Source organism: Zootoca vivipara, chromosome 13, assembly GCF_965207765.1.
Source record: "Zootoca vivipara chromosome 13, rZooViv2.hap1.1, whole genome shotgun sequence".
Taxonomy (NCBI): Eukaryota; Metazoa; Chordata; class Lepidosauria; order Squamata; family Lacertidae; genus Zootoca; species Zootoca vivipara.
In genome coordinates this window covers 31,969,665-31,983,502 of record NC_142596.1, presented here as the reverse complement: position 1 = coordinate 31,983,502, position 13,838 = coordinate 31,969,665, and the positions used below count along the sequence as shown (strand labels likewise).

At 46.6% G+C, this 13,838-nt stretch overlaps 1 protein-coding gene across 1 annotated transcript; it reads right to left on the bottom strand.

The window, feature by feature from the left end:
• Positions 1–1,471: 1,471 nt before the first annotated feature.
• Positions 1,472–12,758, bottom strand: TMEM114 (transmembrane protein 114). The gene is made up of 4 exons (XM_035132307.2): positions 12,491–12,758; positions 11,339–11,419; positions 4,901–5,038; positions 1,472–3,795 (listed from the first exon to the last, which is right to left on the bottom strand). Exons 1-4 carry the CDS (start codon positions 12,672–12,674, stop codon positions 3,563–3,565), a joined length of 636 nt encoding a protein of 211 aa, XP_034988198.1. The 5' UTR covers positions 12,675–12,758; the 3' UTR covers positions 1,472–3,562.
• Between the last annotated feature and the right edge of the window lie 1,080 nt (positions 12,759–13,838).

Sequence of the window (13,838 nt, the reverse complement as noted above, 5' to 3'; positions counted from 1 at the left end):
CTTTCATCTTCGTACAATGCCAGTCAAGCTGGCGATCATGGCAATAAAAGGATGATTATGCAAACGCTTCCCCACTGTGCTGGTGCAGCCGGTTCCAAAGTGCTGGAGGAAGACCTAGCTGCTGCGCAGTGCGGAGCCATTTATTTGCTCTGCACCCTGCATGCGAACGAGACAATATTGCCTTTTAAATATTGGAGGAGGCCAGGTTGCCTGGGAAAAGGAAGGTAATTCTTCAGGAAGCAGATGTGGGTGTCCCAGGGCCCCTGTCGTCGGCAGAATTATGCCGAGCTTCAGGGGGCAGGTGGAGAGAGTAGTGTCTGACACTGAAATATTCTTACAGGAAACCATAGCTGCCAAGTTATCCCTTTTTTTAAGGGATTTTCCCTTATGCTGAATAGGCTTCCTCGCGAGAAAAGGGAAAACTTGGCAGCTATGCAGGAAACCCAGCTTAGCTTCTCCCTCCCTCTTTTTCTCTGTCTCCTGTGCTTAAAGGAGGAGGAAGAAGATTTTGAAATTAAAATAATAAAGAACAACTGAATTTATTTAAAGATATATATAGCAAAAAGCACACACACATGGGTGGGGGGGAGCATGGAAATAGAAACCACAAATTTCTGTGGAGGTCTTAGACCAGGCATCCCCAAACTGCAGCCCTCCAGATGTTTTGGCCTACAACTCCCATGATCCCTAGCTAACAGGACCAGTGGTCGGGGAAGATGGGAATTGTAGTCCAAAACATCTGGAGGGCTGAAGTTTTGGGGTGCCTGTCTTAGACTAAATAAGACAGTTGAAATGCACTTGATTGCAGAATCTAGAACCTGTGGTTCTAGAGGGCCACAGGTCCCCCATCCCTGCACTGGAGCGATTGGGTTCCAGAGACAAAAGGGAAGCAATCCACATCTTCCTGGGGATTGAGAATGCCTCCAATCAATGATACGGGGGATTGAAAAAGCCACCAATCATAGGAGAGCATGCAAATATAAGGGTTCCTTCATCTGCCTTCCTGCCTCTCACCTTTCTACTTCACCTGGGAATCTGAGCTCTTAGGTGTCTGAGTCTTAAGAAGAACCTGGTCAATGGCCCATCTAGTCCAGAATCATGTTCTCACAGTGTCCAGCCACATACACAATCTAGTCTGGAGTCTGCTACTTGTGACAGACTTTGATTTACACTCAGTAGGAGCTGTTTGACAGTAGAACAGGCTACATTGGACGGTGATGGGCTCTCCTTCATTGGAGGTTTTTAAACAGAGGCTGTTGACTATCAAGGATTCTTTCACTTTGGTTCCTGCACTGCAGGGGCTTGCACTAGATGAGGCTTGGGGATCCCTCCAACTCTACAATTCTGTGGTTCGACAAAGATGAACACACACGCATCAAAAGAAAGAGACACTCGCAGACTGGTGATATCCCAGGCCTCATTGAATATAGAGTTGGCCCGACATACTTTGGAGAATCTAGCCAGATTTCTTACATCATATTTTATTTATTTGCAGGTTTAGAAACCACTTCACAAGCCAAAAGCCACCAAAGTGGTGTAGTACAAGATAAAATACAAAAGACTGCAGACTCAGTGAACTAAAATAAATTAACGCCATTGCTACAGTTGTACAAGTAATTTTCCGTAAAAAGACCGGGTCACATTAAGGTAAAGCTTTCTTAAACAAACAAAAATAGTCTTCCATAACTGCCTAAATATCAAGGTGATTATTCCAGAGGGCTGGTGCAGCAGCACTAAAAGCCTGCTCTGTTGTGCATACTAAACACACCTCTGAGACAATGTCCTTTCTGAAGAATGCAGCTGCTGAGCAGGGATATATGGGGTAAGGGAGTCCTCCAGATGACTGGGTCCCAAGTTGTTTAAAATGCAAAAAGAAAACCTTGAATCACGCCCAGTAGCATATTGGCAGACAGTGTGCAACAAATTCAGCAGAGGTGTTACAGTGTCGACGGGATGTCCTAGGCAACTACCTAGCTGCTGTATTCTGCAGCTTCCGTACTAAGCCCAAGGGAAGCTTCACAATATTGCATTGCAGTAATCTAGTCTTGAGGTTGTGATGCCAGGACCACAGTGACTAAGCTACCTCGGTCCAGGAATGGCCTTAGCTGTCTTGCCAACTGAAGCTGGTAAATATGGCACCCTCTCTTTTTCCTTCTCAGCTATTCAGTTTCTTACTCCTGCCACGAGATGTCAGCAAAGACCACAGTTCTTCTCTCAGAGCTATTCCTGGTGCGGAAACCAACTGAAAGCGTGTCGCCACCCCTTCTCTATAGTATTGGCAGGTGTCCGGTGTGCAGCAGGATTTCTTTGTAGGGCACACCAGGGCTGGCACAGGCAGGTACACACAAACTCACACATACACCCCTCTTTGAAGAGAAGCAGCACCTCTGCCAAAGCAGGTGTCTTGCACACAACACTATTTCTTTGTAGGATATAACCAGTGCTCAGTTCATCAAGGTTATACAGACCTTTGCCCTTTGAAAGTAGAATGTTTGTGAGCATTCTTTGATGTCACTTGGGAGGCACCTGCAGATGTTGGGCAGTATAGATGTACAAAGGGGGGCTTGCAACTAAATGTTGCAGTTCATCTCCTTTCGCAAAGGAGTGCTCACACTCAGTGTTCCAATAAACTAAGCATCCCACCTCAGCCTCCCATTCTATTTTCCTCTTTTCTTTTCATACTGTCACTCTAAATTCTGTGGTCATTGAACATGTTCTACTCTCGCTGCATTGTTGTTGTTTTCCAGTGGGTTTCCCCCAAAAGCTCTGGGGGCTTAAAAAAAATATTTTTGTTTGTATTTCTGCATCTCTCAAAGTTCCATCAAGCACGTGGTCTGGTTCGCCAGAAGCGGCTTAGTCATGCTGGCCACATGACCTAGAAGCTGTACGCCGGCTCCCTCGGCCAGTAAAGTGAGTTGAGCGCCGCAATCCCAGAGTCGGTCACAACTGGACTTAATGGTCAGGGGTCCCTTTACCTTTACCTTTACCTAAACCTAGTGGCCTTTGTTCATCTTCAGTCTACCAGAGTAGCTCAACATGTGAAGAGGTCTGAGCTGGTTGATCCAAGCTCAGACCGCATGGCTCTTACAAACCTTTTTGTGCTGGGGGAAGAGGGGACTATTTTGGAACTTTAAAGGGCATGTTTTAAAGGTCTACCAACCTATATTTCCACACTTCATTTTGCTTCATGTTTAGTGGTTTTAAATCTCTGCTGGGATTCTCTCACCGAAGACTACTTGCCCCAAACCTGGATCTTGGCATCCAGGAATTTCCCTTTTCATATATCATATTTTATTTCCTCGCCACTGACAGAAGGAACATAGATCTGCACAAGACCCTCTTTCCAGAAGGCCACTCATCTGATAGCCAAAATTATAAGCACATGGAAGCTATGGAAGAAAAAGGTCCAGGGGAGAGCAAGACAAGTCACCCTGTGACTTAAAAGTCACTCACTTTTAAGTGCCAGCAGGTGGCTCAAAGGAAGAAAGAGAAAGCAGGGAGAGATGGAGACCTGGATATGTCAAAACCAACTGACCCGGATGGGCTGTGGTGTTTGATGACCTCATATGGTGCAATCCTGCCTTTGCTTCATATCCACCATCCTGGCCATCAGGAGGAAAGCTAGCCCAGTGAGGATCTCGGTAGCCAAGGAAACCCAGGCAAAGGCCAGAGACCAGCCAAACTGGATGTTGATAATGTCCAGAAGGTTCTTCTTTCCCAGGAGGAGAATGGCTTCCCTGAAGCCTGCGGCAAAGTAGGTAATGTAGATGCTGAGCCCGGCCAGTGTGATGAGAGCTGAAAGAGAGACAAGCTGTGAAGCAGTCTGGTGAGGGGAACCTTTTCCAGTCTAGGGACCACATTCCATTCAGGGCAACTTTCTAGGGGTGGGTGGAGCTAGAGGCAAAAGCGGGTGGGGCAATGAAAGCATCTTTTACCTTTATACAAATAATAATAATAATAATAATAATAATAATAATAATAATAATAATAATAATTTATTTATACCCCATCCATCTGGCTGGGTTTCCCCAGCCACCCTGGGCAACTCCCAACAGAGTATTAAAAACATGATAAAACATCAAACATAAAAAACTTCCCTAAACGGGGTTGCCTTCAGATGTCTTCTAAAAGTCAGATAGTTGTTTATTTCCTTGACATCTGATAGGAGGGTGTTCCGTGGGCGGGGACCACTACCGAGAAGGCCCTCTGCCTGGTTCCCTGTAACCTCACTTCTCGCAGGAAGGGAACCGCCAGAAGGCCCTTGGCGCTGGAACTCAGTGTCAGGGCTGAATGATGGGGGTGGAGACGCTCCTTCAGGTATACAGGACCGAGGCCATTTAGGGCTTTAAAAGCCAGCACCAACACTTTGAATTGTGCTTAGAAACGAACTGGGAGCCAATGTAGGTCTTTCAGGACTGGTGTTATATGGTCTCTGCCTGCTATTTAAGAGTAAAGGGGAGTACTAGAATGAGGGTGGGCACTACCTTTTACCCAGAGCAGGCAGAGGGCTGGTCTCTGATCTCAGTGCTGCAGTGCTTGGTGCCGAGATTGGAGATCAAAGATCCATCCAACTGTCATTCAGCGATTCTATCTAGAGAACATCCAGAGGGATATTTTATCTGCCAATCAGGGAGATAAATCATTCTGCCTGCTCTTTAGATATTGCCCTCTAAAGAGCAGGCAGAGAGCTTTATCAGATCAAGAGATAAAATTTGGGGGCTGGCAAGTCTGTGACCTGTCAGGCCATATTCAGTCTGCAGGCCATGGGCTAGTCACCCATGGTGCATGGGGAAGGTGACATTGCCTTCAGCCTCTGTGGAATTAAGGACAGTCTAAAAGTGCAAGGAATTATTCCCCGCCCCCCCCCCCAAAAAAAATCCATAGCAGCTCTGTGGCGTACCTCCAAAGAGAAAGAGGAGGCCAGTGAACACAAGGAGGAAGTAAGCCTGTGCGAGGATACTGATGAAGCCTGTCATTGCTCCAAAGATCAACAAGATGAGGCTAAGAGGTAGCAGGATCACAACTGCCCCATGCATATCTGGAGGGAAACAAAATCCATTGGTCACATTTGCCAAGTACTGTCCTTGCACATATGGCTATTGCCACGTTTTGCAAGGATCTTAAAGGACCTAATTTAAAAGAAACTTAGAGTGGTACCTCGGGTTACAAACGCTTCAGGTTACAAATGCTTCAGGTTACAGACTCCGCTAACCCAAAAATAGTACCTCAGATTAAGAATTTTGCTTCAGGATAAGAACAGAAATCGTGCGGCGGTGGCGCAGCGTCAGCGGGAGGCCCCATTACCTAAAGTGGTACCTCAGGTTAAGAACAGTTTCAGGTTAAGAACGGACCTCCGGAACGAATTAAGTTCTTAACCAGAGATACCACTGTACATGTAAACTAAGAATAAAGCTCAAGGTAAAGGACCCATGACAGTTCAGTCCAGTCACAAACGACTCTGGGGTTGCGGCACTCATCTCGCTTTACTGGCCATGGGAGCCGACGTTTGTCCGCAGACAGGTTTTCCGGGTCATGTGGCCAGCATGACTAAGCCACTTCTGGCAAAACCAGAGCAGTGCACGGAAACGTCGTTTACCTTCCTGCCGGAGCGGTACCTATTTATCTACTTGCACTTTGACGTGCTTTCGAACTGCTAGGTTGGCAGGAGCAGGGACCGAGCAATGGGAGCTCACCCCATCGCAGGGATTCGAACCACCGACCTTCCGATCGGCAAGCCCTAGGCTCAGTGGTTTACACCACAGCGCCATCCGCGTCCCAAACTAAGAATAGCTAGAGGAAATAGTTGCAGGGACACATTTGTTGGAGGCAGTAATCCTAATTGCTTATACAAATGTTTCAAACAACAAAATGAAAGTCCCTTTGGTGTACTCCAACATAAGGATTTGTTAATTGTTTGTTTTCTCTTTTTCATACTTTAAATACTGTATCTCAGCATTTATTTATTTTTTAAAATCTGAGGGATCTGCACTTAGATCTTTTCTGATTTTGTTCACTTGGTTACGGTCTAGATTTTCTAATGCCCTTTTCTCCATTGTTCTCATTTCAATGAGAAACCGCCTAATTTGCAGTTCAATAGCCTATATGCGAACCAAAGGGCAGCTCTCCTTCCAAATTCATGCTTCTCCAATTTTGCAATACAAAAAAAAATGTAATTGTTGGTCCAAACACCAAGAGAAACATGTTTATTAGGATAAATTTGAAGTAAAATGATAAAGAATTTTCATGAATTTTCCTCCTTAGCAAAGTTGCTGTGGAAATATGGAGAAATGAATTTAAGAGGGGAGAAATGAAAAACTGAAACTGACATATTTGTCTATCCCTGGTGGTAAGAGAACAATTTGTAAAGGAAAGACAAAATCCATCGGGGCTGGAGCCCCCCTATCCATACAAACGCCAGGCCACAATCCACCTGTCCATCTTTAAAGGTGTCATAAGATGCCTGGTTTTCATAAACATCATGGTGGCTGCAATCTGAGCTGCTCTTCCTTCCGAATAAACATGTTTTGGACGAGGGACTGGGTACCTTGTCTCCCAGCTGTGCTTGTTTGTGATTTGTTCTTTGCTGTAAGTGACCCTTCCTGCTCTTGCCTGTTTTCACCTTTCCTGTCTTTTTTGTCTTTTTCGTGTGCAGTGGGCTAATGGATAACTGGAAATTCCTCAGAGCCCTCTGGTGCCTCCTAGGAGCTACTGTTCGGTTGTTTGCTTTCTTCCTGTGCAATCAGCTTTCTGTGCTTCTCTGATGACCTTTCCTGCCAGCTATCTTGCCACCAGCTGAATAAACAGAGGGGTGTCGGAGTACTTTCCCTCTTTTGTCTTCTGCCCTGGGTGGCCTGAGCCTGGGCCTCAACTAAGCATGGGAGAGGCAATCAAATCAGTTTGTGTTTAAAGGTGGATCTATGTTTGGTTGTAGCCAACTCAGACCCCACCTGCAGCAGAACATCTAAAGCAGGCACCCCCAAACTGCGGCCCTCCAGATGTTTTGGCCTACAACTCCCATGATCCCTAGCTAAGAGGACCAGTGGTCACGGATGGTGGGAATTGTAGTCCAAAACATCTGGAGAGCCGAAGTTTGGGGATGCCTGATCTAAAGCTTCTCCCTTTCCCTGGCAAGGAGATGGAAGGAGCAAGGAATGAAAAAGGTGGGAAAAGATTTCAGGTATTTTGAGGGGAGGGGGAGGAAAGGCTTGCAGCTCTGAATTCAGGACTCTGCATGGTAAAGTGAGAAGCTGTGGGGGCTCAAGGGTTTTTGTGAAGGCCCCAGGCCTTTCCGTTGCAACTGGAGACTATGGTTATCACCCAGAAATGTTGGCAATGAACATGCTGGGTTTCAGTTAAGAAGACTAGATTCTGCCTTGCTGTTTGAAGAAAAAAAGAAGAAGAGTAGAAGAGCATATTTTCATCCTTGTAAGTGAGTGGCTGGATTCTGAGTTCCCCTTTGTTCCCCTTCAGTACCAATTGCCCGTGCACTGAAAACCTGACTTCCCTCTTAGTCTTTTAAAGCTACTATGGAAACCAATAAATAATAGAAACTCAAGAGTTGATAATGAATGCTGTTATACTAATTCACAGAACTGTTAGAGGTGCTTGCCTTAGTACACTGGTGCAACTGGCCAAAACAAGAGGTTCTGCTGTGATTTCCTCCCACCTATCGCTGTTTCCAGCTCTTCTGCAGGGGATGATGGAAAATGTGGCTTCCCATAACAATGGACAAATGATGCAAGAAAGAGACACTGCAGTGGGAAGCTTGCTCATGAACACATTTCATCTTATTGCAGCAGCAGCAGCAGCAGGCCCAGCTTAAGCATGAGGAGATTTTTGACTATCATATTAGAAGTGTGAACTTAGAGACCACAGCTGACTTCCAAACAGGGCTGGCTCTACGGCCAGGCTGAGTGGCGCAGGGCGCCACGGCGCCGGCACGCCGGGGGGGGGTGCCACGCAGCCACGCTTGCCCGCACGCCGACCACTCCGCCGCGCAGCAAGCCCGCCCGCACGCCCGTCGTGCAGTAGCGCCCTTGGCGACCACACTGCGTGCTGAGCCCGCACGCACACACGCCCGTCGCGCTGGAAAACGGGGCAGCGGGGGGGCGGCGGAGGGATCCGTCGCACCATGGCGCCAGGGCGCCAAAGGTGCTTAAGACGGCCCTGCTTCCAAACCTCATTTTCACATCATTATAGGAAGAGCTTGCAGCAATTACCATAAGCTGCAACTTAGTTCTTATATACGGTAGTTGCTTGCCTTTTTCATTTTCACATTTATTTTTGATTCTGGTAAGCATGTTAGTTATAGTCTTTTATATACTAATCTTTTATGCTTTTCCACATCTGTTTAATGCTCCTAACCCTTCTTTTAGATTCTTTTAGTCCTTTACAGTAGATAGACCTTCTGTTTTAATACTTTTTAGCTTTCCAAAACCTTTTACAAATTCTAAATGATTGAACCCCCACCCTACTTGTGCTGGTCTATGACTTTAATAAAGATTTGATTGATTGATTGATTGATTGATTGATTGACTGGTAAGCATGCTGACTTTTGCTCCTCGGTTCAAGAGATAGGCCTGAGTCCAAACAGACCCTGAATGTTGTGGCCCCATTCCTGGATGGTAAAATTAGGTGGAATATTTTGCTCATAAGAGTATAGGAAAACGCTCTGCAGCTAGGTTAGGCCAAAGCCTCTTGTAGTCCAGCATCGTGTTTTCACAATGGCATACAGATGCCCGTGGGAAGCAGGATCTCAGTGCAACAACATCACTCTCCCCACTTGTGATTCCCAGAAACTGGCATTTAGGTGCACAATGTCTCTGCCACTGAAGGCAGAAACCAGCCATCATGGCTAGCAGCCACGGATAGCCATATCCTGCATAACATTGTCTAATCTCTGGTAAAAGCCTCACTGCCTCATCTTGTAGAAGAAAATTACATAGTACATACACTATGTGAAGAAGTGTTTTCTTTTGCAGGGGTGTACCCAGGATCAAAACTGGGGGGGGGGAGAGGAGGAAGGAAGGAGGGAGGGAAGGAAGGAAGGGGTGGGAGGGAGAGAGAGAGAAGGAAGGAAGGAAGGAAGGAAGAAGGAGAGAGAGAGAGAGAGAGAGAGAGAGAGAGAGAGAGAGAGAGAGAGAGAGAGAGAAGGAGGAGGGAGGGAGAGAGGGAGAGAGGGAAAGGAAGGAAGAAAGAGGGGGGAAAGAAGGATGGAGCTCCAGTCCACCGTCCGCCCCCAGCTCAGGCTGCTTCTCCCCCCCCCCCACGTCCCTGTCGCTGGCTGCAGCCGCGGAGGGGGCGGAAACAGCCCGATTTCCATAACCCACAGCAACTTTTCTCCTTCAGTTTTCAGAGGGAAAAAGTGCGGGTTATGGTCCGTAAAATACGGCAAAAAAATTTTTTGCTTCTGGTGGGGCAGCTGCCCCCGCTGCCCCTCGCTGGATACGCCCATGCTTTTGTTTGTCTTGAATCTTAATTTTGGGGTGGGAGGGAATGCATGCCATTTTTTTTTCTCTCCAGATGCCCCATTCTGGGACATTACAAGTAAGGGGGATGGCAGCCCCCATAACTGGAAAGGGGTGGGTCCAGTCTGTCAATATTGCATGTGTACATCTGTAAGTGGGTGTATGGGGTGTTAGGGAAAAGGTCGTACCTCTGGTGGGGGACACGTTATGCTCCTTCTGGGGTAGTTTGTCCACCTTTGGTCCCCACCTTGCACTCAGTCCTCACCAGTGTCTCCTAGAAGCTGTCAGCATGCAACAGCAGTAACACCACATGAAATGCCTTCAACTGGCCAGCTAAACCAGGTGAGGGTAGCCAATGGATCTCAAACCCTCCCTTGCATGCAAAGACAGGCTCTGATGGATTGAGCGGACAAGACCGATTGTGGGTCCAGCGGTCAATAAGGTGTTTTCTGCACATGCTGTAGAGCAGGCATCCCCAAACTTCGGCCCTCCAGATGTTTTGGACTACAATTCCCATCAATCCCTGACCACTGGTTCTCTTAGCTAGGGATCATGGGAGTTGTAGGCCAAAACATCTGGAGGGCCACAGTTTGGGGATGGCTGCTGTAGAGGGAAGCGAGGGGCAGATGTGGCTCATCAACCTGGGAAGGTCTGGGAAGGTGGCCCATCTAGGAGAAGAAAAACTCTGATCCTAAACCTCTACTGCCTTGTGGGATATCTTTGGGAGAAGAAAGGGCTAAGGAATAAACCAAGCATCCCGAAACTGCGGCCCTCCAGATGTTTTGGCCTACAACTCCCGTGATCCCTAGCTAACAGGACCAGTGGTCGGGGAAGATGGGAATTGTAGTCCAAAACATCTGGAGGGCTGAAGTTTGGGGATGCCTGGAATAAACCCTACACAAATCCAGAGTGGAGTCCCTAAGGCAGTTGGGATAGCACCTTGTACACCTCCTTCCAGCAACTCCTGCAGCCAAGCTGGTACCAAATATATTGCTCTGCTTTCCTTTGAACCACATCAGCGAGGCCAAGAGGGGGGTATTGTCATCTGGTGTCAGGGACTGGGCAGAGGAGGATTAGTGGAGACCACCTTCCCATGCTGACCCTTCCGGGGAGGAGGAAGAGGAAGACAGTATAGATTTACAACAGGGGTTTGAGAGAGGTCACAGCTCAGAGGCAGATGAAGAGAAAAGCTGGGAAATCATGGGAGAGCCAGAGCAACACCCAGATGACTCGTCATTAGAAAGCATTCCAGACCCTCCATCTCCCAGAACCTAGCGAGCCTTAAAAGTAGGAGAACAAAAAAACTCAAAGGCATAGGCACGTAGCAGCACCCGTAGAGGAAATGATGAGAATGGCAAATGAGGAAGTGGGAGAGACGGGGAGGTGGAGATTCACTCGGGACAATGCCATTATCCAAGAGGCTAGGTTCTCTAGCCTCTCTCTGTAAAGATTGAAATAAAAAAGAACTGTAAGAAACTTTTCCTTATCTTTATACTTTCCTAGGCAACCAGCAGGAGCCGCTGACGGCATCCTGACATCTGGGCAGCCCAGGACCTCCATACACCTGCCCAGGCTTCAGCCCCACAGAGGTCAATTTTGGTGCTGCTAACACAGCAGTTTGACTTCACCCCAGAGACGCACTCCATTGTCTCTTGAGGCAGATGGATGCCAACAACAACAACAACAACATTTGTAAGTCCATTTCATCCTATTTCCACATTAATCTGGGATTTTTTAGGTACTGTTTTTTTATTTAAAGGCATATTCAGATATCACATGTATACAAATACTTGTTTTATATCAACATATGCATTTCCGAACACATTTTATCCTAAAATATGAATTTTGGTACATTTTTTAATGCCACTTACTTAAGAGTTGCTTGTGTGATGTGGTGATATTTGATATGTCAGGGTTAAAGGGGTTTACCAAATGGAAACAGGTCCTATTAACTGGAAGAGAAAGAAAAGAAAGGGGAAAGACCATGAAACATCTATTCAGAATTAAAATGGATAATTTCTTACTACAAATTTTCCATTTCACCACCATTGATTAATCAACCTGAAGGATCAAGTTGATTAATCTGGTTGCTAAACCAAGTAGAACATGCAGCTCCACTTCTTCTTGACACAACCTCCCAGCGCAGGACAGTTCTATGAGACTGGTCTTTACCAATTGTTTCACTGCAGCAGTCAAATTTCAAGATGGATTTCAACATGGATAGCATTTATGCCTTTCAAAACTCCACCCTGGGGGGCTTAGCCCCTTAATCCTAATCAGCACTAACTAATTTGCTAGCACTCATCCTTTATTTACCCATGTAGTGATCTGCAACCAGCAGGTTTAGAATAAGGACTCCTTCTGGGAGCGCCCTGTCTCTCCAATGCTTGTTTCCTTTCCTTTCACCTATAAAGAGTGTCAAGGTAGGGAAGTGGTTTGAGTTCTGGACTAGGACCTGCGATGCCAGGATTCAAATCTCCACCCAGCCATGCAACTCACTGGGTGATCTTGGGCCAGTCACTATCACTTAGCCTAATCTACTTCACAGGGGTGTTGTGATGATGATACCGAGTGGGGAGATCTATATACACCACCTTGAGCTCCTTGGAGGAAAGTTAGGATATGACTAAAGCATGGTTGGAATATAAAATAAGCCCATCCATCAGCCATGTGGTGGTATACCTTGCAAGACATTTGGTGGGATGGGGTCTGCCCAGCCAGCCAATTAAAAGAAGTGACTATTTATTCTATTTCCCTTTAGGAAGAGACTTTTCCCAAAGAGCCCAGCTTATGTCAATGGGCCATGGGTCAGAGGTAGATCACCTGCTTTGCAGAGCATCCCATGTTTAATCCCTTGCATCTCCAGGTAGACTCCCTGCTTGAAACCCTGGAGAGTCACTGCCAGTCAGTGTTAACAGTACTGAGCTCTAGTTGGACCAATGGTCTGACTCACTCTAAGGGCACTTTGCTGTGCTCCTAACCATTTCCCACCAAAGCTCAAGAGGAAACCAAGGGTTACTTACCTTGGCATGTCCTCCAGAGCCCTGAATGGGAGCTCAGGCTGTCTGTGCGGTTGATGAGCTTCTGCAGCTTAGAAGCATCAATAAGGTACCAAAAGTCAGTGCTGATAGCCACCACCAGGAAGCTGAAACTGACCACGCCAGCCAAGGCTGCCAAGAGGGAGACGCCGTTCAGTGTGACTTTCATGGCAATGTTCTTCTGGCTGCCACCTGCTGCCTTGGTCCTAAGACTGAAAGAACTGAACCACTGTTTTCATCCCTTGATCACAAGCTGGTCCTCTGGAATGATTCTCTGGGTGCCCAACAAATGAATTGCAGTCCAAACGGCGGTAATAACAGCCTGGTGGTCAAGAAAATCCATACATAATTAATTAAACCCTGCCTCCAATCTGTCCCTCGCTCCCTTTATTTATTCTGTCTTTTCCTCCCAGCATGGAAAGTCATAGCCAGTTGGTTCCCGCTTTTGAATAAGAGATACTTATGACAGTCGTTGCCACCCCCCCTTCTTTGCACTTCACCCAATCACCCTTCAAACGAGTAAACAACACAGCGCATGGTTGAAGAAGCCCGCTCTAGCCCATCAAAGTACCAAATGGCTTCTTGTTCAGGCAATAATTATCCAACAGCTTTTTTCTACTGAATACAAGAAAGGAGGAGGAGAAGGACGTCAGAGATCAGCACCACAGACAGTGCCCAGGGAGCAATGCGTAAATACAGCTCTTTTAAGCTGCAGGGAGGTTGCAAGAAAGAATTTGCAACGTGGGAATAGGGTGACCTGCAAAGAGATGGTCAGGGCATATCCACACATGATCTCCAAAGGACTCTCCCTTGCACTTCTTGGGTGTATAATTAGATGTTAGAGCCTGGAAAGATCAATCTGTACTTTTCATTTTTTAAAAAAGTCTCTCTCTGATGCTCCCCATCCCATCTTAATGGCATTCCAAAATGTGCACATTATTATGTTATGTCAAAGACTTAAAGGCATCTTCAGTGCCATGTGTGAAAAGTCATTCTGTACTTTGCTGTTCTTCAGGTCTACAGCTTAGATATTATTGCTTGTACCCCTAACAATGTATGGGTTGTAACTCCGTGATAGTGCACAGATTGTGTCAGTGCAGGAGGTTGCATGCCAACTTACATCTCCACTGAGAAGTGCCTTGCATGGCCATGGTGTGAGAGCCTGGAGAGGCACAATCAGCTCAACCAGAATAAACTGGTCAGGAGACTGAGGTAGATGTATTAATGGGTTGATTCAATATGAGGAAGTTGTATAAGTTCACTTGATGGGAGCAACACACATGAAACCATACAGGGGTTGTAACAAGGGAGTCACAGTTTTGTTTAAAGTCCA